The sequence below is a fragment of the Poeciliopsis prolifica genome, unplaced genomic scaffold, assembly GCF_027474105.1.
Source record: "Poeciliopsis prolifica strain line A6 unplaced genomic scaffold, Auburn_PproV2 SCAFFOLD011, whole genome shotgun sequence".
NCBI lineage: Eukaryota > Metazoa > Chordata > Actinopteri > Cyprinodontiformes > Poeciliidae > Poeciliopsis > Poeciliopsis prolifica.
Window position 1 is genome coordinate 10,594,038 of NW_026562386.1, and position 24,579 is coordinate 10,618,616.

At 36.4% G+C, this 24,579-nt stretch overlaps 1 protein-coding gene across 1 annotated transcript; it reads left to right on the forward strand.

Annotated features, from left to right (window-relative positions):
- The first annotated feature begins 1,621 nt into the window (after nucleotides 1-1,621).
- slc12a4 (solute carrier family 12 member 4) lies at nucleotides 1,622-24,486 on the forward strand. The gene is given in 25 exon segments (XM_055036594.1): nucleotides 1,622-1,901; nucleotides 10,669-10,766; nucleotides 10,858-10,989; nucleotides 11,307-11,453; nucleotides 12,395-12,449; nucleotides 13,540-13,670; nucleotides 14,423-14,664; nucleotides 14,898-15,112; nucleotides 15,736-15,780; nucleotides 15,783-15,899; nucleotides 16,026-16,124; nucleotides 16,244-16,301; nucleotides 16,430-16,604; nucleotides 16,787-16,905; nucleotides 17,454-17,552; nucleotides 17,681-17,800; nucleotides 17,935-18,039; nucleotides 19,637-19,805; nucleotides 20,069-20,264; nucleotides 20,760-20,929; nucleotides 21,127-21,258; nucleotides 21,673-21,780; nucleotides 21,853-22,040; nucleotides 22,192-22,325; nucleotides 22,427-24,486. Coding segments are annotated over 25 exon segments (3,276 nt in total). The 5' UTR covers nucleotides 1,622-1,771; the 3' UTR covers nucleotides 22,519-24,486.
- The last annotated feature ends 93 nt before the right edge of the window (nucleotides 24,487-24,579 follow it).

The window sequence follows — 24,579 nt, forward strand, 5'->3', positions numbered from 1 at the left end:
AAAATATTTTTAATATCCAATATATTATTATCTAATAACTAGAATGTTATTAAATAATTATTATGTTATTATGATTATTTGTTATTCATGGACTATTTGTGGATTAGTTCAGCCTGTAATGTGATATCTTACCGCTAGAGGGAGATGTGTTTGCAATCTTTCTTTAAAACTGAAAATCTAAGGCCTTCACAGTTTGTTTAACACATATTCAAATGCTGCCATCTAGTGGATGATATTTTTAATTGCAAGTCGGAAGGGTAAACTGGTTGCATCAAAGCTAAATTTTTGTCCTACTGCTAATTGTCATACAAGCGTAGGAAGAAAAAGAAAAGACCCATTAGATTTTCTGTCTTTGGAAAGAGGTTGTTAACCATCCTCCAGTTGACTTCTTTATATGATACCTTTGGACTGACAAGTTCTGAATTTTTTGATCCCTCAGTTGACCATTCTGGGTCTTCTGTTTCCATGGAGCTTCCCCTCCTGCCTATGCTCCTTTGTGCCTCACTGAGTAATCATGATGGAAGAAATGAGCTGACCTGCACAAAGCACCACACAGACTGACCTTGGTGGACAGCATTTCATCAATACTCCTTTTTAAAAGGTCATGGAAAGAAATCACTTTAGTCATTTGAAAGCATCAGGTTTCACATAAAGACAGCAAGTGAAGAGTCTTTTTTTTCTTTATGGGAACTAATCTAGATAACTTACATTTATTATCTCTGAAAATGTGCGTTTAATTTACCACCAAACTGACAAAGCAGTTTTACAACAGAATTGAAATTTAATACTTTTGTTGTGTTATGTCATAAAAAAAAGTCAAGTAACCAAGTCTGCACTTTTGAGTTCCAGTCAAGTGGTTGGTTCTTCTTTTTTCTGTGAAATAACATATTTAAATACAGGCCATCTCCTTTTGAAAGTTTAACATTAGGAAATGGTTATTACAGAAAAAATGAAATGGAAAGACTTTTTAATTAAAGGCAGCAAGATTGGTAGCTGCCAGCTTACTAACAACGGGTTTTCTAAAGCACGCCCTTGATTGGCTATTTTAATGTTTACAGGCAAGCTCCTATTTTTAGAAAGACTGCATTACACTCTGTGTTTCAACAGCTCTGCAAAACAACATTAAATAACATACAGCTAACATACAATCTCTCTCATTTTAGCACAGAATTTGGAAAATTTGTGTGAAGAAACAGAATAATCCAGAGTTCAAAGACTGCAATGACATCTAATTGTTTACATATTAAACATGGTTTTTTGTTTTCTCTATTGAATAGCTGTCTAAATATTCTTTTTAATTTTTATCCACCCTTCTTTGCAGCTTGTGTTTTGCAGAAAGAAAACAGAAAAATATCAATGTGCCGGTTTGAGCAGACAGAGGCCAGCCTATTAACTGTCATTATGACACAGAGACATCAGGAAGGGGTCACCCTACACTATTTCTCTGATAAGGGCATTGTCCTACATGACTCAGGAGTTAAAATGGATCCATGACCTCTCAGAGCAAACCTGAGGGCCATGTCACTCCTGGTTGAAGGGGTTTCTTTTAGCACGCACCTCTCCCCGGACCTCCAGAGCTGGTGAGCACAGACAAAAAAAAAAACCATCAGAGGCTGGCTCGGGGGCGGGGAGTATGATAATGCTCTTCAGAGGAAGTGAGCGCAGTGTAGTGGAATGTAGTTGCCATTAGTGGGAGTTGAAGTGTGGCTGGCTAACAGTTAGCCTAGGAAGTTGAGTTTGAGCTGAAAGTGCAAAGAAGAGGAATGAAAACATGCCTCACTTCACAGTCGTACCAGTAAAGGATCAGGCTCAGTCCAGCTATGACAGTTTGGAAGGAATTAACTGGGTTGATTACAGGGACACTGGACAGGACTGCCCTGACCATCAAGATGGTGCTGATGGTAAGTCTCATAACTTTTATAGTTTATTTTTAACCGAGATGGAAAGTCAGCTTGTAGATCTATCTTTAAATGGATACCTTTTTTACTTGCTCAAATCACAGCATAAGCAGGTCATTTATTTTCTTGGGAGCTTTGTGAACATCTGGTTGAATGGTTACCATGGCAATAGTTTATGACCGGAAAATGTTTTTCTAAAATAATCAGAGATATTTTGCACAACTTACCTTAAGTAAAGTTGGAAAGAACATTTTAAATGTTATGTTTTTCCTTTTTTTTCTCACATAGTGCTGGACTTAAACAGAAATGTAAGCCTATAGTTGTAACATAGGAAAAACAAAAGTGGTGAGAACTGTTGGGGAAAAGAAACACACACATTGGGGGTGGGCCTGAAGTAGATCTTCGCACAAAAGATGGGGCTTTCTTTGTGCCAGTAGAGGATCTCTTTTCACAAGAAAAGATTGGTTGCTCACAACACACAAGCAAATTTCTCCTCTCCTCACTTCTCTGCCTTTCGGCATGTCTCGACCCAGAAGAAGCAGGGCCAGCACATAAGTTATCAACAACAGATGAAAGTCGAGGAGAAAGAAGTGCAGACAACAGCTTCTGGAGACGGCTATTTTACTTTGCTTCATTTTTTGTGAAAGCAGCGTTTGTTTATGTGGGCTGAAACCAGAGAAACCACTTTTTTCTGTCGTTTTCCAAGTGAAAGACTCACAAAGGCGTAGCCTTTAAATAAGGCAACCAGTTACCCTCAGGATGGGCTGAACACAAGCTGTCTCACTGACTTGTAGCATAAAGTTGAAGTAATAGTAATGTGTTTTTGTTTGTGAACTGCTTGCCATTGAAAACATGAAATGGACCAGAATTGAAATTTAAATACATAACTAGTCACCTGTTTTTCTAAGCTTTTAATAAATATGTAGATTTGTAGATAAGTGAGTAGATTGGTTTTGAAGACCATAATGCTTTATTGATAAAATTACCCCTACTTTAGCTGGTATTTGAATTCTAAGACCTTAGCCTGTTAGGTCTTGTTCCTTCAGCTGTTAGCTTGTATATTCCTGGAATGCATGAAAGCCTCCCATTACAAGTAGCACAGAGAGACAAGTGCCTTTTAGTCTGTGTAAAACATTGTAGTACACCACTTTTTACTAAATGTGTGGAGAAATGGGTGGGAATATGGCAAGATGATTAAAATCAGTATAACGTAAGGGAACTTTCTGCATGAATCCCAACAGGAATAGGTGGCTGACTGTGTTACATGCTATGAGTCTTTGTCCAGAGTGTGACGTGTAATTCATGGAGGAAGTGACAGTGCAGAGTCTGTTTCAATATGCACTGAACCCAGCTCTGTGAGCAAAGGGCAGTACCGACATTGTGGTTATTGCACTACTGAACTGCATCCCTTGAAATAGCAGTAGGACTGGAAACTATTTGTATTTCTGCTGATCTTTCCTGCTGCGTTGTCATATGTAGAACGCAGAGCACACATAAAGACATGGATGGCAGGCCTTTAGAAATGTTGTCACTGTTTATAGTAAAGATGACAGAGGTAGATGAATTGATTATCAAAACAGCTTTGGAGTTTTTATCATTTAGTAGCATTTATGTTTTAAAATGTTTGAGTAGAATAGTTCTAGTTTCCTTTTAATTCTACTAGCAGGAAACAACTTTTTCAACTAAAAGTTTGTTATTTGTCCTGTATTTGTTATTTGTCATCAGTATTATTGTAAAATGTTAGATTTTGGTCAACATATTTTGGGAGTATATAAAAAGACTCATAAAAGAGCTCCATCAGTGAAGCTAATTAATTGATCAGTCATGCAGCTATTTCTGTAGGCAAAAATCTCAGTCTAATTAAAAAATGAATAGCTTCCACAACATAATTAATACAATATTTTAAATTTCTTGTTTACATAAGCTGTAGAGGTGGTAGGTGAAAGTTTAGGAAGAAGTCAGAGTACAGAAACAGTTACATATGATACATTATACAGCAGAAGAAAATAATCTAATGCAAAGACTGAACTAAATCTTTCAGTTTTTACTTCAATCAAGTCTTAATGTTCAGATTTGTAAACTAAAAGAAACAAAGTCTTTAAAAACTGATGGAATGAGTTTGAAGTTTAATTTAAGTTACATGTTTTCTATAAGGGATTTTCAAACATCTTGCTACAGCAGTGTTTGTTTTAAAAACTGTCTTCCCTCATTATGACTTATGGTGGTGTGACATTTTTTGTTAAATTTTTTTCTGTTGCAGCTACAGAATTGTCCAAAATTTTCTGTGGAGGTACATTTGTTTGCTTTGAAACTTTTCGGCATTATTTTCTTTTGCTTGTTTGTCTAATGTATTTGTATTGTACTTGATACACCAACACAAAGAGATGCACAATCCTGCGATGGAAGTGAATTGTGTTCTGTTTTACATTTTCTTTAACAGAAATCTGAACTGTGCAATATTCAGGCCTCTTTATTCTGATTACCCTACTCAATTGCTTTGAAAACTTGAATAAATATAGTCATCTTGTGTGCAATTTAATTTAATTATATACACCTCTTCTATGAAGACTTCAAATGTTTTTAGTGAACGTTAGTGAACAAATAACAGTACCAGGAACTGTTATTCTCACCTCCATCCATCCCTCCATGGATCCATGGATGGAGGGATGGATGGTACAACAGGGAACAACATTCTCCCACAGTCTAAAAACATCCATGTTATGCTAACTGAATGTTATACATTGATTCCATTCATTAGGATGTGTAGTTGATTCATTGTACCTACCTATAAATTAGATGATTAATTTTGTACCTACTGTCACCTGGACAAAGCTGGCATCATTGTCTGACTTATGATTATTGGTTTCTCCAATGCTTTTAACACAATTTAGCCTGCTTAGCAGGCTAAATTGGCCTCCTGTGTCTTCCACACAAGAGGCTTGTGTGGAAAACACAGGCCTCCACAATCACTTGAATTAAGGACTGCATGAAAAACAGAACACAATTTGTGAGACTAATGATGGTTAGGAACATAGGGGAACCTCAGGGTGCTGTCCTTTCACCATTATCTTTCAATTTGTTGCCTTTTTTCCATCATGAGAGAAACAGAAGTTGGAGTTGACGTTGCCTTTCTCCCATCTTCATTTCTTTCTTTCTTTATTTTCATGTCTGAAGTTTAAATTGATGACATACTTGAAAATTCTGATACTTGATCCATGTTTAGATATGTACTGTTTTTGCTGATTATTCAACAGAAATGTTGAATCTTTTTTTCTGTCACATCCAGTCAATAATTCCTGTCCATTTCTATGAATGTCAGGTTGGTTTTCAATCCCTGTTAGCTCCATTTTTCCAGGTTTTGAACCTCAAAATTTGAGCTTCTCTTGTACTGTTTTGTAGAATGTTCCATCTCATCAGATCATCCCATTCATTATTTGAAAGTAACATGAAGATTCATTTTGCAAATGGAAATTACGTGTCAACATGTACCCTATAGATTACATACCTACATTTTACGAAGGTATTTAAAGATGGCATGGACTGGCAGCCTCACTACAAAATTGGATTTTGGTTTTGATATATGTTTCGTAAAAAAGCATATTGAGCTATTTTAAATACATAATTAAATTTGAAGTTTGTTCACATTTGCATTATAATTTTGTTTTAGTTATATTAGTTTGAGACTGTAGCCACAGTCTATCTGTGAACAGTGTAGAATCCAACCATAAATTAAATGTTGCTTACTTCCGCCTTTTAAATCAAAGGTATAAACATAGTTTTAATGTATTCCTCGAGTAGATTGTGCTGTTTGCAGCAGTATTTGCAAATAAAATTCAAGTTAAGCATAAAATCTTAAACCTTGGGCAATTTCCAAATAAATTACATTTTCATGAACAGGCCACAATTTGTTTATCTGTTAAATCTACACACACTGGCATCCTCATTTAGTTCATTTTTGTCTTTTTAGAAGTCTGTGTAAGAGTGCCATGCTTCTCTTTCCACCCACCTTCACCCCCTGAGGTGATCAGATGGAGCTGCCATCCCTTTTTCATCATTAGAGCACATCAAAGCTGATATGATTTGCTTTAAGGCACAGCAGGTTAGCGTTCCTCTGTTCAGCTTAGGTTTTACACTGCATGAAACAGTGATTACAGCTAATATGGGTGTACCGCTGAAACAGAGTTATTTTGTTTTTTTGCCACAGGCCAAGGTGGGAAGAATACTAAAATCAATTCAAGAACAAAGCCATTTTTTTTCATTTTTGTTTTGAATATTAATGCACTTATAAAAAGAAGTGCATATTAATGCACACTGCAAACACACACTTTTGCGGTGTGTGTTTGAAAGTGATAGATCTCTGAGGTTTTGTTAAAATGAGGTTGATGTAATTTTTCATTCCAGACGTGTCACAGCTATTGTGTCGACCATATCCACATTAAAACTGGTATGAATCTGTGCATTTATTCATGTTAGTGATGTATGGTCTGGGGAGTGCAGCGATATATTTATAGTTTTCTCCTTGTACCACAGCAATCACGTATTAAAATCGCAAAATAAACATTAAGCCTAAAACCGAAGTTCTCATGCGTAAAAGTTCCTCATGTAAACAATAACATGTATTTGTAAATATTATTATGATTAATTCAGTGCCTCATCGGCTTTGAACCGCGCGTCACTGATTTATACATGAACAAACACACCTACATGCACACGCACACACAGTTGAACAAGAAAAAGAAAAAAGAAAACCTTGTAAAATAAATTTATATCAATCAATACATCTACTTTAACGGAATGCGCCCAAGAATAAATCTATAAATTAAGTATATGCCCAATGTGAACATCTGTATCCACATATACATACCTATCAACACACAACAATATACATTATACATAAATCCTATTTAACATATATATATATATATATATATATATATATATATATATATATATATATATATATATATATATATATATATATATATATATATATATATATATATATATATAAGCGAAAACATTGTGGACAGTGGCTATGTTCCTTATCAAAAGTAATAAATCAATGAGAATGGTTGATAATTGTTCCTCTATCTGGAATATTTTCCAAAATGTAATTAAAGGAACACACCCTTTGCAGATTTTGGCCTGGTATTCTCATGCAGCAGACCGCACACTCTCTAAAAAAGTGTACACATGTGTAAAAACCAATAACTGTTAGGTATGTTTTCTCAGTTCAATGTCATCGTCATATATTCCTCCTTACAGGTCATGTAGTATATTACTGTTACTGTTTTATTTCAAATAAATGAAAATAAAACAGTATGAGAACAAATTGATTTTTCTACCAGCCAGCCCTTTCTGCTCATTCTGTGTCTGTCACATTTATGTGAATATATAAGAAACCTTTTTCATGCTAAAATGTTTTGGAAGATCCCACCCTGAATATAACTGTGTTTAATTGGTTGCGGATTGAACACAAACATTAATTTGGATTTTCTAAATTTCAGTCTGATGCAAGTTTAATTTCCTTAAGGACTTTTTGCATGTCTTTTCAAGGCATTCCAATAAATGCATCTAATACTTAATTTCTTTACTTGTGATTAACATGATTATGAATATGTCATGTCATTTACAATTTCCCTTTATCATAACAAATGAGTGTTATATAAGTCTAAATGAGAGCTTTCTTTTCTTCAGAAACCTTTCAGTCAGAGCAAAGCGTGCTCACACATGTATGTGTGCACACTTACATAAATGTGCCTCTCCAAAGGGTGTGTAAGCATTACCATTCCACATCAAGTGTTCTGAGCTTTGACATTTTTGCCTCATGTTGTTAAAGTCTTGAATACCGCACAGAGAGAAGGTTTAGCAAACAGGATTCTATTTCTTTAACTCTTTGAGCTTATGAAAATGATATTGTTTTCCAATCCACTTTAAGCAGTGCCAACAGATGATTGTAAGATGAAGCTGTAATGTTCTTTGAAAGTTGCCATTCCCAGGTGGGTTTGATCTCCTTGTTAAATATTTTGGGCAAGCTGCATAATATATGTAGATGCAGATTGAGTAGAGATTGTTGTTCTGTGCACAGAGCAAAACTCCTATATGCATTCATAAAAGCGCACTTAATCTTTCCAATTAGACCATTAGCTGGAAAACCCTGCTGCCTCCTAAGCCCATGAAACATAAGGCTGGTTGAGTATTGAACAACGACATGTTTTCTAAAGTGGTGAATGGATAGGACGCTGTGGTAGGAAGGGGGTGGGCTGCTCCTTTTTTTCTTTTCTCTTTTATTCATTTGCATCTATTTCTGAACAGAAGAGGAAGAACATGCCCCATCCCATTTTTGTGTTCAATGCAATACCTTCAAACCTCACTAGAGGGCACTATTTGTTTATGTTTACACAACAGTACTTGTTATCCTCCCATATTGAAAGCAGACTAGAGTTCTAACTAAAAAAAAAAAAAAAACTTGGTTTCAGGAGAGAACTAAAAATTATGAGCAGAAAAACAGAAATTGCACATACTTTTTTATTTGTGAACTTTTATTTTGATTATGTATTCGTCTCTGACAACCATGAAGATAACTGCAACCTATTGCTGTATGAGATTACTCGAGTTGTAAATTTGATCATTATTGTAATTTTAGCTCAATAAAATGTTTTGGTTTGAGCAGATCTTGTAGAGGAGGAGAAAATTAGTGAACACATAGAGTCAAACATACCAGATATAGCAGAAAGTTCAGATGACGTTATGGAAAAGAATGATGACTGATAACATGATATCCAAAACTCTGTATATGTTAGGCGGTTTAATCTGTTGTCTAAAAACAAAGTGATTAATGGAAAATGACAAACCTACCAAGACATTTTACAGACAAGATAATGGATCAATCAAACATAAAAACCTTTAGTAACTTGAGGAGCTGCAGGACACAAATTTAAACAAAAATCTTGACTTTATGGGAGACCACAAATACTGTTAAAAAAAAACAAAAACAAAAAAACAATTAGAGTTTGGCATAAAAAATGTAGTCAACACTAAAACAACTTGTGAAAGAAGGTACTCTCATGAGTTAGTCTGATATTGTTTGCACGCATCTGTAAGACTGTAGTCTGCATTTTATTATTGTGTTTTCAAGAAACAAATATGGAAATAAGAGATAATGTTTCTCTTAAAAAGTAACTCAACCTCGTGGGAGCTGTTACTTTTTTTTACACAAAAAACTGCTTTAAATCTTCGGTTTATGCCCCATAACACAATTGTAAGCTGTGTATCTGTCGTGATGTGATTGTTTTTCTTTTTTTTGTTTTGCTTTGTTTAGCTTTTTTCGTAAACTGACATTTTTTTAATTGGAAGCATATAAATAAACTGAATTGAATGGAATGACTAAAATAACAATACACAACTATTTATGTTTGCCTGTTCCTGAACATTCATGTGAATTAGTACACATCTCTACCCCACTGCTCCCCACAGTCTGCACACCATGTGTTAGATCAAGCCTCTGAGTGAGTTTTCGCTTTGGGTGACCGGGTGTCCTGGATACAAATCGACAATTCCCCAGGCTAGAGCACAGGGTACTCTCCGGCACACTGCATACAGCACATAGCTATGCTTCCCCACAGCATTCTTGTCAGCAGTGGGACACGGAGCACAGGTGAGTGAGGACCGGCCTTGAGGGTCATGCATCACAGTTGAGAATACTTGTTTTTTCCCTTCCGTGCCCCCTTGGTAAGTTGGCCAGTTTTTAGTTGCAGTATTAATTCAGGTTCCAAGATGGAGCCTGTGGAAGTTTACATGCTCTAATAATTTAGAGGTTAGGTAATTTCTTGGTAATGAGGTGGATGCCTGTGAGTGTGAGTGTGTGGGTAAAGTTTGCCGTAATGCTTTGTGTGCAATAATTGGCCCAGCAGTGGTGATTATCTCTGTTTGATTCTTTCCTCAAAAGCTAAAATAAATGAAAGTGGAATCTAATTAGTTGCTTGTTTATCACCTGGACTTGCTGCGCTATTGGTCGCTATTTTCCATTTCGCTGAGTGAATTGTGTTTCTGCTACATGGACGTTGTTAAGATCTTTTCAATTAAAATGAACAGTGACAGTTAAAAGCTGGAAGAGAAGACTATAAAAAAATTGTTTTCAATTTTTAATTACCAATCAAAGAAACCTGCTTGTGTTTTTTAGCCTAATTTTTTTCCATTTGGATTTTATCTCTGTAATGCCATTTTTTTTTCAAAATCTGAACAATGAAATTTCAATAAGTGCCAGCTAAATATTTTTTCTTATTGTTTGTGATTTAGAGACAAAGTTGGAAAGCTGTCTTTCTGCTTTTTGAGCTCATGTTTTCAAAGCAAAATTGCTTAATTTTGCAATTTTTTAAAATTGTATGTCTGCCTTCAAACTGAATCAAACAAAACAGTTTAATGGCATCTGTCTTTTAGCATGCAAAAGCACACAGTACAGCTGTAGATAAAATGTGAGACTTTTGCCCCATTGGAGATGCAGAATTCAGAATTCAAGAAATGAATAGTAAAAGTTGTCATTTGATTAACTAGACTTTAAAATTTTAAGTGTTTATCATAAGAAGCTTCCTCTGTATTGAGTACCACATCATATTTGTATTTGTGCATCTTTTAAGCAATTGATTAAGTTTTCTTTTTAAGTGTTGCTGTATTTATGTCGATAATTGTTGTTATTCTTTGTTTGTGCTCCATCTAGCAAAATAATGTCTTTCCAGTCTAAAAGCTTCACTTTTTTCTTACACTCTGACAGGACATGGGAATCATAAAGAGGACAGCCCTTTCCTTAGCAGTGCTGATACCTCTGGCAGAAGGAATGACTTCTATGACAGAAACCTGGCATTATTTGAGGTCCATTGCCTTTTCCATACAATACGTCCATTGTTTAAAGATAAAAATCGAATCTACCAGAAAATTAGCTTCAGACAACCTCTCATTCCAGGAAGAGCTTGACATCCGGCCGAAGGTTTCCTCTCTGCTCAGCCGCTTGGTCAACTACACCAATGTCACACAGGGTGCCAAGGAGCATGAAGAGGAAGAAAGTGCAGAGGCCTCTCGGAGGAAGACCCCCAAGGTCAGGAGTCAGGAAGCAAGTTTTGTTTTTGCTTTACGTGTTCAGGGAGAACGTTTAGACTCTGAAACACTATACTTTCTAGTTGGCTCACTTTGTGCTTTCTCTTTCAAGTTATCAAATTTTGTTGATAGATTGCTTATGAAACAGGGCAGTCTGCAGTTAGACAAGGTCAATGTAAGACCTAAATACACACAAAGTGCTGATAACATGATTGAATGACCTTTAAAAGTGCATCAGTCAATATTAATGATCATTACACTTGTTTCCTGTAATGTCATGCTCAACACAGCCTTCCCTCCTCTCTGTCTCCTTGCTAGTCCCCCAACATGGGAACTCTGATGGGCGTCTACCTGCCGTGTCTCCAGAACATCTTTGGGGTCATTCTCTTCCTTCGACTCACTTGGATTGTGGGAATGGCCGGCATCATACAGTCCCTTCTGATTGTCCTGATGTGCTGCTCATGTGTTAGTATGAACATAATGCAATGTCTACACCCAGTTACCCTTACCTAAAAAGTAAACGTAAGCATTATTTCAAACTGAGAACCAGAATGTGGTCAAGGTTATGGATACAAACACAGACTATGACTTCAGTTCCATTTTGATTTCCGTATACAGACATTTTAAATGCAAATTCATGTATGTGAACTGAAAAAAATTCATTTTTAAGCAAATGCGCGTATGCTGTGTTATTACAAAATAATACTACAAGAATGAATCAGTGCAAATATGCATATTATTGAAAAACACTTTCAGTTAAATGTTTATCAGAGAAACATTTATACAGGATATCACAGGAAACTGCTTTGCTTCCAACATATTTGGGGATTGTAGAGATGACCACAGTCTAATGTTGCAGGTTGTACATCTTTAAAGGAGGAAGTATAATCTCTATAGGGCCTTTTTCTGAGCAATGTCTACAGTATATATGATGAGCACCTCTGGTATAGACTGAGGGTGGTTCTTAGAACCAGAAGGGATTCACGGTAGACATGTTGTTATGTAAGAAAGTTGAGGAGTGGACTGAAGGGGATTTCCCAGACATCCACTGTAATCATCATAGTCTTGGACCATTGGTCCTGCATCAACTTCCTGTGTATTCGCAGACTCATTAACCATCCAGTGACAATGGTGTCATCAAATACTGAAGATTTATGAATGCGCTGAAGCGCAATTATTTGTGTAAACAAACTGTCACTTTGACATTTCCTATACTTTTTTGACCATCATCCTCACTCTCAGTCCATAAGATATAAATGTGTTTTATGTTGGCCATTGCTGTCACCACTTTCATAAAAGTGTGTTTTCAACTTTTACATTTGCCTTGAAAAGCTATCAGGATTTGAAGTTCCACCAAATTTTGTTGAAATATGCTCTAATGTAACATTTTCTTCTTTCTCTTACAGACAATGCTAACAGCCATATCTATGAGTGCCATTGCTACTAATGGTGTTGTTCCAGGTAAAGAGTAGAACACAGACATTCCCAGTCTTTTAAAAGTCTATAGAAATAGATTTATACTATCCTAATGTTTTGCATATTTTGTAAGTGCAACTTTGCTTACTTCTTGTGAGCAAATGGAGATGGAAAACAGTTTGAAGTGATGTCCTAGTACAGCCTTAAAAATAACTAAACTCAGTTCAGCTAGGTTTAAATGTTTTGACTCATGGTCAAAGTTTGACACCTAAATATTTCGACTTGGACAAATTCTCATTTACTTCCCATAATTTGTATGAAAGAAAGTTTTAAAAAAATACATGTTGGTTATGACATCATTCACAATATGATATGGTCTATGCCAGTGCCTAGTATATTTTTCTTTTATCCCCTGCTAAAGTTTAAAGCGACAGCTTCTGTCCTCTCTCTTCAATCATTAAACAAGCAACAAGTAAAATAATGATAATAAATAAAAAAAAACACCACATAATTTGATTGTTTTGAGGGTTGTAGCTTCAGCCTTCAGTTATTATCCTTGCATATAGAGTGAAGATAAAGCCAATGTAGCTAAGAATAGCAGATGAATAAATCTAAATGTCCTGACAGTATGTTACGAGGCATAAATTCTGTGAAAAGATTGATATCTTCCACCCCCTCCCTGAGCTGCTGTGACCGTCTCAAGAAATGCACCACTCCAGATTTGTCCCTACCAAAAACAACCAATCACAGCCAGGAGGATTATCTTAGCACGGTTAATCAATCTCATACACTTGCTGCTAAATGTGCTAATGGTGGAGAAACAACTTACAGAATAATCCACTTATCTGCAGTTATTGATGGACATGTTAATTAGCCCAGCCTGAGCATTAATGACAGGCTGTGCCAGCTGTAGTTTAGGAGAAAACAAAGTAGAGGAAGAAATGGTGATGAACACAACTGCATAAAGGAGAGACTACTGAGTTCTGCCTCCTTTGATGCTATGGTGAACAATCAAATGCCAATTAAAATGTTTTTTGCATGTTCTGCTACTTTAGGACAAAAGACCTTCTATCAACAAAATCGGGTAAAATAGAAAGACTTTTGGAGACTGACAAGTTGTTCTTCTCTTTCATAGCTGGAGGGGCATATTTCATGATCTCACGCTCACTTGGCCCTGAGTTTGGAGGAGCTGTGGGGCTCTGTTTCTACTTGGGCACCACCTTTGCCTCTGCCATGTACATTCTTGGAGCCATTGAAATCTTCTTGGTTAGTTTGTTACAATATATTTCCTCCATTATATTTCTACTAATGTTTTATACTAAATTTTGTTCGAAATTAGCAATTAAATATCTTCCACCAGTTTATGTCTGCAAAAAAAAAAAAAAGGAATGGTAGAGAGTCTCTACACTAGAGATAAATATATTTTAAAAAAGTCTTCTATCAGGAGAGTGTTTGAAGCTGACATCTACAAAAGGAATGACTTTGTGTTGGGAAGAGATTGATAAAAAGGCTACTAACATAAGTTAGTTAGTGGTCAGAGAGTGGTTTGCTGCTAGCTGTTTGTTTACTTCCCTGAAAGTGAATGGCAAGAAATTTAAATTGTTGCCATATGCTTCCTCAATTGTTGCCTATGGCAATTGTTGCCATATGCTTCCCGGATGTATGCACGTGGCATACATCCGGGAGCTGAATCTGCCTTTTTGTTTTCAAAAACATCCAACAAGCGGTCAGGATAACATGTGGTGCAAATCATTCACCCCAAAACATCTAGAGTAAATATTGCAGAATTTTATACACTTGAATAAAGATGATTCGTGAGTTTTGTGTTTTGATTGAATAACTATAATTGTTAACACATACTTAAATCTGTTGCTGGAAATTTATTTAAGTGGGAAAAAGAGTTTTAATTTTAAAAAATACTGTGCAGTTTTTTTTGTTGTTGTCTACTTTCTATTATTAATTATAGAAATCCTGTGTAAGCTGTGTGTATTAACCTATGTGTTGCTATTTTGTTTCAGAAATATCTGGTTCCTCAGGCAGCTATTTTTCATTCCAGTGATCATCTTGGCCGTGACAGTGCCCTGCTAAACAACATGCGAGTTTATGGAACGCTGTGTCTCAGTCTCATGGCAGTGGTGGTTTTTGTGGGGGTCAAATATGTCAACAAGCTCGCATCTCTTTTCCTGGCTTGTGTTATTATCTCAATTGTCTCCATCTATGCTGGGGCAATAAAATCCATGACGCATCCACCAAAATTCCCGTAAGTGCTGTGAAAATAGAGATGTCTGAGAAGGAAGTTGAGGGATTTGTTAAGTGACTTAACATTTATTTAACATCATGTGTTTGTAATGAGAAAAACAAGTGCGTTTCTTTCACTTTTCTACATTTAACCATTAAATAGAATAACAATTTTATGTCTTTTAGTGTCAGTATTGTTCCCCCCCTTTTTTTAAATGTGTAAGTAATTATCCTCTGTATATTCTCTTGCTGCAGGATATGCATGTTGGGCAACAGGACTTTGGTGAGAGATGGCTTTGATGTATGTGCTAAAACTGAGGTAAAGGGGAACATCACAGAACCCAGTCAACTGTGGAATCGGTTCTGCGTTGGTGGGAACTTGAGCAGTGCTCAGTGTGATGACTATTTCATCCAAAACAATGTAACAGAGATACAGGGCATCCCTGGACTGGGAAGTGGGATAATCAGAGGTAAATCCAACATGCAATTGAGGCATATGTGGAGTTGCTGCTTTGAAGTGGTCCAGTTAATATTTCATTTAGAGATTTTGGTTTGGAATTGAATCAAGAACGGTGTTCCTCACAGTTCTGGATTTGGATGCAATGTTTTCATTCTTCATCTGAATCCTAAAGGAAATAGCATAGGATATTATCATATCTATCTGGAGGTTAAGATAACTCCTCTTTGTTCCTCAGGTTGATAACATTCTTCCTCTAAAAACCAATTGTAAAACATACTGTTTTGAAAAAGAATTGATTTAGCTTATTGAGTATTGTACAATTTAGTTTTTAAAATATCTTATATATTGTTTGGACATGCTTTTTATTTGTTATATTTTTTCCATTATTATATGACTTGTCTCATTGTTGAACTGTTTGCTTGTGTTATAGTAAAGCATTTTGAAATGTCCTAAAATACCTGAATTTGCTTTATAAATGCAACTGAGTTGAATTGCTTTTATATTAGGTGAAGTGGAATTTGAAGATCTAACCATGATATAATTTTTTCATTTTCTGCTGTACAAAAATATGGACTTTATTTGTTGATCTAATGTGACACCATTTTTCCCTAAAATATATTTTTGCTGTGATAGAAAACATGTGGAGCAACTACTTGCAGAAGGGAGAGATCTTGGAAAAGCAGGACTGCGGTCATTGGATGCTCATAGTCCCTTAGAGAACTTTGTCAACTATGTGTCAGCAGACATTGCTACATCCTTTACACTTTTGGTGGGGATCTTTTTCCCATCTGCTACTGGTAAGACAGACTATTTTCTTGTTTACAGTGTTCACTGAGAAGACACAGAAGTGTTGGCATCAGCCATTAGATGGCATTGTGTAGCATATTTTAAATGTCCTGAGGTTACATGTTCTTTTTCTGCAGGTATCATGGCAGGCTCTAACAGATCTGGTGATCTCCGGGACGCTCAGAAGTCCATTCCTGTGGGAACAATTTTAGCCATTACAACTACTTCTCTTGTTTGTATCCTTTAGGTTATCAGACACTTGACAATGTTTATTCTTAAGGATAATGTAAAAGCTGACTTGATAAAGCTGCAAAAAGACACGTCCCACTTTACACTCCTTGATCATGTTGTTTAGATTTAAGTTCTGTGGTCCTGTTTGGGTCCTGTATAGAAGGAGTAGTCCTGAGGGACAAGTAAGTTTGTTTAAGTACTTCTAGTTTCAGTACCATAGGTGATTGCTTACAATTAAATAGGAAAAAAGAAACAGCAGAAATAGCCGGGTCATTATTGGCAATCATACTCAGTTATCGCTTCCTTGCAGATTTGGAAATGCTGTAAAACAGAACCTTGTTGTTGGCACGCTCTCCTGGCCATCTCCTTGGGTTATTGTCATTGGCTCTTTCTTCTCTACTGTTGGAGCGGGCCTGCAGTCCCTCACTGGTGCTCCACGGCTTTTACAAGCTATTGCCAAGGACAACATTATTCCTTTCCTTAGGGTGCGGAAAAATATTCACTTCCTATTTTATATTCTACTAAACAAAATAATGTCTGTCAGCATGTTAAGGAACAAATATTTGCATTGGGAAAAGCTTATCGGTACATGTATTTGAATATGGTAAAGAACCAAACAAGAAGTGATTTGCATTACTGCATATAAATGTGTTGATTTTTTGCCTAGGTGTTTGGTCACGGGAAGGCAAATGGAGAGCCAACATGGGCTCTGCTGCTAACTGGGCTTATAGCTGAGTTGGGGATACTGATTGCCTCACTGGACATGGTCGCGCCCATCCTGTCCATGTAAGCAAACATGAAACATTTGACTGATTCCCCACAAACAAGCCCGTCATCAGTCACATTTTTCTATATTTTTAACCAGCTGCAACCACTCAGTGAATAAGAATATCATCAAAAACTTTGCTTTATTATCTTTATGTTTTAAAGTTAACACACACATTGATACATTTTGATGATATAGTTAGGTAACTTCGTCCATCTTTGCCATTGTGGCTTGCAGCAAATTTCTCAGAAAGTGTAATAATGACATAGCACACACACAAAAAAATTAAGACTGATATAAAGCTATGGTATGGCTTTGTTGCAGCATATGCCAGCAAGAGACTGTGTTGGCAGTTGTCCTTGACACCATCCTCAAAAAGGTTTAGTCACACAAGTTTTAACTGAGGAATGTAACTATTCCTACAGGGCTATGAAGTCACATTAATCCAACAGTGAATGGAAGGAAATGTAAAATACATACATTTTCAATTATATCCCAGTTTATTAAGATGGACCAGTCAATTAATTCATTCAAATGTTTATTTTGACAATGTTTTCTTTTTCTCCAGGTTTTTCTTGATGTGCTATCTCTTTGTAAACTTGGCTTGTGCAGTGCAAACTCTCTTACGGACACCCAACTGGAGGCCAAGATTCAAATATTACCACTGGTTAGTTTATTTAGATCAATGTTTTGATCTTTGTAACAGTCAGATTTTTTATTACAAGCAGAAGTTTCTTCACACCTTCAGTGAAGGACACCCATTATAATGCAACCAAATATGTATCACCCCTGCAGGGCGTTATCATTCCTTGGCATGAGTATGTGTCTGGCTCTCATGTTCATATCCTCCTGGTACTATGCCATAGTGGCCATGGGCATTGCAGGAATGATCTACAAATACATTGAATACCAAGGGTATGTATTGACTCAGTGTTCTACTAAATTGAATTCTTAAAATGGTTGTTTTTTCTGTTTGACTGCTACATATATCTAGCTGACAACTTATTTCCTCAATCTTTTTTTGTGTTTCAATTACTAAATAAAATTAGGGCAGAAAAGGAGTGGGGAGATGGAATAAGAGGACTGTCTCTCAGTGGTGCACGTTATGCCCTGCTGAGGTTGGAAGCTGGACCTCCCCACACCAAGAATTGGAGGTATTACCACAACAGCAGGAAAGAACAGAAGTGATTCATCATTAGAAACGGATATATACATATATCCGTTTCCAGTATGTTCTAGTGAAATAGTCTGCCAATTTTGTGTTCAGATTCTGGGAAACTACAGCATCAGTTTTATTGTGGTGCTTTTTGTTTTGCCTCTCTGTCTACTTTAAATACATAGGATAGTGTTAGTGAGAACTCAGATGCATACCCAAATTTTAAACAAGTTGGCACACAGAAGAACAAAAGCAGTCTCTCTAATTTTTGACCACAGCATGCGCCAGTAAACTGTGGATCAATGAGAAGACCTTTCATTTTGAAATTGTAAATTTGTGAGTTTTTCTTCAGCTTTTTAACTGATGTGTTCATGGACAACCCCCGAGATTAACGTTAAATACCAACCTGTGTGCCAGTATATGAATGTTTGTTTTGAGTACAGCTAGAAAAAGAGGATTTAAAACCACCGTTTGTAGAGAAAGTGCAACATAGGTTTAGTTTATCTATGCAAAAATTCAAGGGGAATAACATAATAAAAGCATGTTTGCAGAACAGCTTTACTCAGAAAAATTTACATCCCATCTCACAATAACCCCACAGAAGCAGTTCACTTCCATGAGGAACACAACAATCAGTTGTTTCTGGCATGCTTAAAAGCAAAGAAAGGGACAGAAAATGTGAATCAATGCAATCCAGCACTTGTTTTTTGAATCTGAAAATCTCATAACCTTGCCCTTTAATAGGGACTGATGCAAGATTGTCAGTGTGGTTTGGACTCAATGGCTACTCCTGCTCACCAGCCTTGTTTGTGGTGTTAATGGACAGGACCTCAAGGTGTAAGACAGAGAGGAGGGCTTTGATCTTCAGTGTGAAGTGGCACAATTTGCAGCAAAGTCTGAAGCGGCCAAAATTCAAATAAGTTCCTCCAGCTCTGAGGAAATGGTTCTCTACCTGGAAAGGGTGAGCTGTTTCCTTCAGGTCACAGGTCATTCTCCATCTTAAGTGGATGGATTCAAAGTATTTTGGTACTTTGAGTGGTGGTAGGATGAAGCGGAGATTAATAGAAGCTTCAGGGCTTTATCTATAGCACTGCTCCTCTCTGTTGTGGTGAAAAAAGAGTGGAATGATAAAGCCAAAGCTTTCAATTTACTGGCCTATCTGTAGTCCAGCCACAGAAAGGACATCATCCCGGGTACAAACGGCTGAAATGAGCTCCCGTTTTACAGTTCCTCTATCATCCAGAGAAGTCTGGAGTACAGCTGTTGCTGCTTCACATTAAAAAGAGTTGAAGTGGTTCAGGCAAAGGATCAGAATACTTCCTTTGCATCTCACTTTGGAAATGTGCTAGATTCAACAAAATATGTAGAAATGCCTATGTTGAAATCAGTCTGTCATATAAAACATTTATAAACATGTTGAATAACAACATATCACCTAAAACCTGTGATTCAGTAATCCAAACAGATTAACAAGCTTTCAGTATGTTGTCTCTCTCATAGCACTGACTGACTAATCATATTAGAATTAATATTTGTTAACTGGGGATGATATTGGTAAGTTGATTGAGCAACTGTGAGTGATTTGTGCTCTTTAGGCCACAGTTACTGGTTCTGCTGAAGCTAGATGAGGACCTCCATGTGAAATATCCACGAATGCTCACCTTCGCCTCACAGCTAAAGGCAGGAAAGGGTCTGACTATCGTTGGTTCTGTCATCCAGGGAAACTTTTTGGACAGCTATGGTGAAATGCAAGCAGCTGAACAGGTAAAAGGTGGAAAAGTTTCTCGATTGTATGTCACTGCTCTTGTGCAGTGGAAAGTTAACATTTTTTATTGTATAGGGCTAATTTTTCTTATATTGTTTATAATTATAAGCATGTATGCTAATGCAAGTTATTAATCACCTCAAATTACTGTTTTTGATTAGATTTTGTTGAAAATGTTACTTTTGAAAGATTTGAGCTTGGATGTCAATTTGAAAAAACTAAAATGAGCTAAAATTTAATAAAAGTGCAACTGTCCTTCTAGGCCATTAAGAACATGATGGAAATTGAGCGGGTCAAAGGTTTCTGTCAAGTTGTTGTAGCAACTAAGGTACGAGAAGGCATAGCCCACCTGATCCAGTCCTGTGGTCTGGGTGGGATGAAACACAACACCGTGGTTATGGGTTGGCCATACGGCTGGAGACAGAGCGAAGACCCCCGAGCCTGGAAAACCTTTATCAGTAAGAGTATTTCGACACTTTAGCAGTCTAATCTGTAAATCATTTAACTTTTTCTTCAGCATTGTAATATTTTGGACAAAAAGTTTTTGGTTTTCCTTTTATCCACCTTAAGCAATTTTGTGGGAATTTTAGCTTTGTCTTTTTGGCAATGTTATAATGAGAACAAACATTGATTTTGGTGTTTTTATTTCTTCTGAAGTCGTTAAAAGTATTTTTTCATCCCATATATATGAAAAGTCTTCTCCACCAAAGGTAAAGAGAAACAAACTTTTAAAAAAATTATCTGGAGCAGAATTGGATGTTCAGTTTTCAGTCAGTACAACATTCCTTTCACTTTTCTAATTTAACCTACCACACTAAATTATGATGCATTTCAGGACTTCCATGATACACTGTGGTGCGCAATGAGACAGCAGAGACTGTATTGCCCTATGTGTAGTAATGGTAATCACATATGTAAATATTACAGCCTGTGTGTTGCCTTCTCTGTTTCAGACACGGTCCGCTGCACAACAGCTGCCCACCTCGCCCTGATGGTCCCCAAAAATGTATCATTTTACCCGAGCAACCATGAACGCTTCACAGATGGGAACATTGATGTGTGGTGGATTGTTCATGACGGAGGAATGCTGATGCTGCTTCCTTTCCTGCTCAAACAGCACAAGGTCAGTGAACAACACTTCCTCTTCATTTAGTTGACTATTTAAATGTAGTTTTATGGGGAGATTTTTTTCAAAGCTCCCAAACCATTTTCATTTTGTGTGTGGGACATATATATGACCGGTATCTTTCTTAAATTGACTTTAATGCAGCTTTACTTTCAGTATTGCACTGAAAAGATCACAAGACTTTTGCATTTTAGGTGTGGAGAAAATGCAAAATGCGCATCTTCACTGTGGCCCAGATGGATGACAACAGCATCCAGATGAAGAAAGACCTGGCCACATTCCTGTACCAGCTGAGAATAGAAGCAGAGGTGGAGGTGGTGGAGATGGTGAGGGCTCCTCTCACACAGTAACTCATTAGTGATAGAAAATAGTCAAATGGAATACATTTTATGATAACGACAAACAGGACATCAGATCACATTGACTCAACAAAGCAGACATGCTTCAGACTAACACAGAGTGGTTGTTTTCAACAAGCCAAAAAATAATATAAATAATAGGCAAAATAAAATGACTTAAACATACAAATGTAATTCCACTGGGGGGAAAAAACTTGTAGCCATATATCTGAAAACAGGTGCAGATATATGGATCCATTTTTTGGGAAACTTGAGACTGTTTGAAGCAGTTTATGCAGTTTTCATGTTATCCACACCAAAAAATATGGAAAAATATAAACATTTGTAAGACATTATGTTTCATCTGCATTTCCAACTCATGTTTCTTAAATGGGATTTCAGCACGACAGTGATATCTCAGCTTACACTTATGAAAGAACACTAATGATGGAGCAGAGGTCCCAGATGTTACGGCAAATGAGGCTATCCAGTGCAGAAAGACAAAGAGAGGTATGTTGGGACTGAAAGAGAGATTTATACCTCTTCTAGAATCAGTTTCATATTTTTAACACTAACCTACAGGCCCAGCTGGTTAAAGACAGACACTCACTGGTGCGTATGGGCAGTCTGTACTCTGACGAAGAGGAGGATGTGATGGAGGTTCCCCCAGAGAAAGTCCAGATGACCTGGACCAAGGAGAAGTGTGAAGCTGAAAGGCGAAACCGAAATAATGCTCCTGAGAACTTCAGAGAACTCATGAGCCTCAAACCGTGAGACATTTGTATTTTCTAAACAGCTCTGGACAATTTATAACTATTAACACTACTTTTTTTTTTTTTTTTTTACTAGTTTTGTGCTGATTTTAATCATCTCAACATTTTTTCTGTGGCACTAATAAAACTCTCCCTTGCTGCGTTTTAGGGATCAGTCCAATGTGCGCCGCATGCATACAGCTGTGAAACTTAATGAAGTAATAGTTAACAGGTCTCATGATGCCCGATTAGTGCTGCTGAACATGCCAGGCCCACCACGCAATACAGATGGAGATGAAAACTGTATCCTTTGCCATTCCTATCAACAACCCATGGAGAGAGTAACAACGAGATGTGTGAAAATCCTATACTTTTCTTTTTAACTCCTTAATTTTACTGCTCAGATATGGAGTTTCTGGAGGTGCTAACCGAGGGTTTGGAAAGAGTCATGTTGGTGAGAGGAGGAGGGCGAGAGGTCATCACTATCTACTCATAACCTGCAAGGAGTTATTATGGGCAGTGACATACAAATACATTCCAACACGGGATAGAAAGTGACGCATGCTTTGCTTTTAAGCTATGAGTTGAGGGTTAGGCACAGAGAGGGGGCTGAGTTAAACTTTTGGGAGCAAAAGAGGTTGATTCTATTCTTGTAGAATATTTATAAATGCTGAAAACTGTCATCCTGTTCTTTCATTACGAATGAAAGCAGTCATTAGCTTCCTTAGAATTCAATTGTAATTGACAAGCCTTCATCATTTTCTTGGGCTGTAGATCAAACACAGGGTCTTGTCATGAACCTGTATTTTGCTGTTTGGCCTGTAAGTCAAACAGAAACAAGAGCAACCGGATCTCATGTCAGAGCTTGTTGTAGCAATATTTCTCTACTAGACAAAAAACTTCTCCAACTTCTCTACCCCATGATGCTATGTGTAAAGATTTGGATCTGTAGTATTTCACAGGAATAAATTCCTTCTCACAGACAAATACAGATTAAGAACACATGAGGATGCACAATTTTATACCTTAAGAGGGGTAATATAATTTCAGTCTATTCATCTTTCAACAGGTCTCAGATAACGCACATACACAAGCATAAGGGGAAGCGTTAAAAAACTAAAAAGGTTCTGAGGCCAATCATTATTTGCAGTAAAAAAATTCATTCTGCTTTTTTGATGAAGGCCAGGTAAATCCTAAGTTACCTGAAATCATCCTGGGTTCCAGGGGAAATAAAGATGGCACATTGTGTTTGTAAGACTGAGGTAATCTTGCAGTCATGCAGCTGTGACATTATAGAACCTAAAACTTTATCATATACCCAAATTCACACCTGATGCTCTTTCTGCAATAAGACAACTAGTGGAGGACTAAAGGTTCATGCCAGTAAGTGTGGTTATAGAAACCCTAAAAAACACCAAAAAGTATCTGTACTACACTGAATTTCTTCAAAAGTAGTTTGCTCCAACTTAACAGTTACCAAAACAAATATGCTTTTCTGTAACATCATATTGGATGTTGTTCCCACAATCCATACCAGCAACACTGCCAGGAACAAGGTGGAAAATATAAATTTTTAATTAGATTGTCAGAAGATCTTTTAGCAAATAGTTTTCTTAAAGGGTGTTGCAGACTTCAGGCAAGACTTCATGATAAGTTGACGTAATAAAAAATGTATATAAGTCATTTTTTACATGACTGATGGTTTGTAATTATTTGGAAATCCTTACAATATTTCAAATCTTAATATCTGTTTCACTTTAAGATGGGTGTCAGTGTATGTAGAACAACAGCTAGAAAAGCTAGCAGCAAAAACTTAAAAGTATTTTCTTTTGAAAGAATATTCTTATTTATTCTTTTCAAGAATAGAAGTATTTATATAATTTATTTTCTGAATATTTCCCCTCTATCCCTACAAATACGCTTTCTGAGACATTGCCTGATTTTGACTATAACCAAGGTTTTAAGAAATACGATTAATCTATCTGCAGTTATATTTCTGCTGTTGAACAGAAAACTTAAAACGCTGTCAATGTTTTATGAATGCTTTTATTTAGCAAACTTGGGAGACTTTAATGAGCTTAAAGATGATTATTTTCAAGAGTTTGCGTAATAGGTTTTCATTGTATTTATATTCCAATTTCTGTTTTGCAACTGAAATGAATTTGCTTTATATACATACCAACATGTTGTTCCTGTTTTACAGCAAGTATAGTCCAAAATACTGCAGTTCATTACAAATGAGAAACTCAAAGAAACTTAACGTGTGATATAAAGAAAAACATAATATAAAATGTTCATAACTGATAACAAATAAACCTAAAATTTGAAAATCACTTTTGGGATACTCAGTTATTCTCAGAAACACAATTTTGCTTATTAAAGAGTTTCTCTAACAATACTATTTTTTTTTCACTGTATGCATAACAGTTATTTCAATGATAAATAAACATTTCTTTTAAAGAAATCTTAGTTTGTTTCTTCATTTGCAATTGTCAAAATAAGAAAATATTTTTTCATAAAGCACACAAAGAGAGTTTGGTGTATTCTTCTGGGTAAA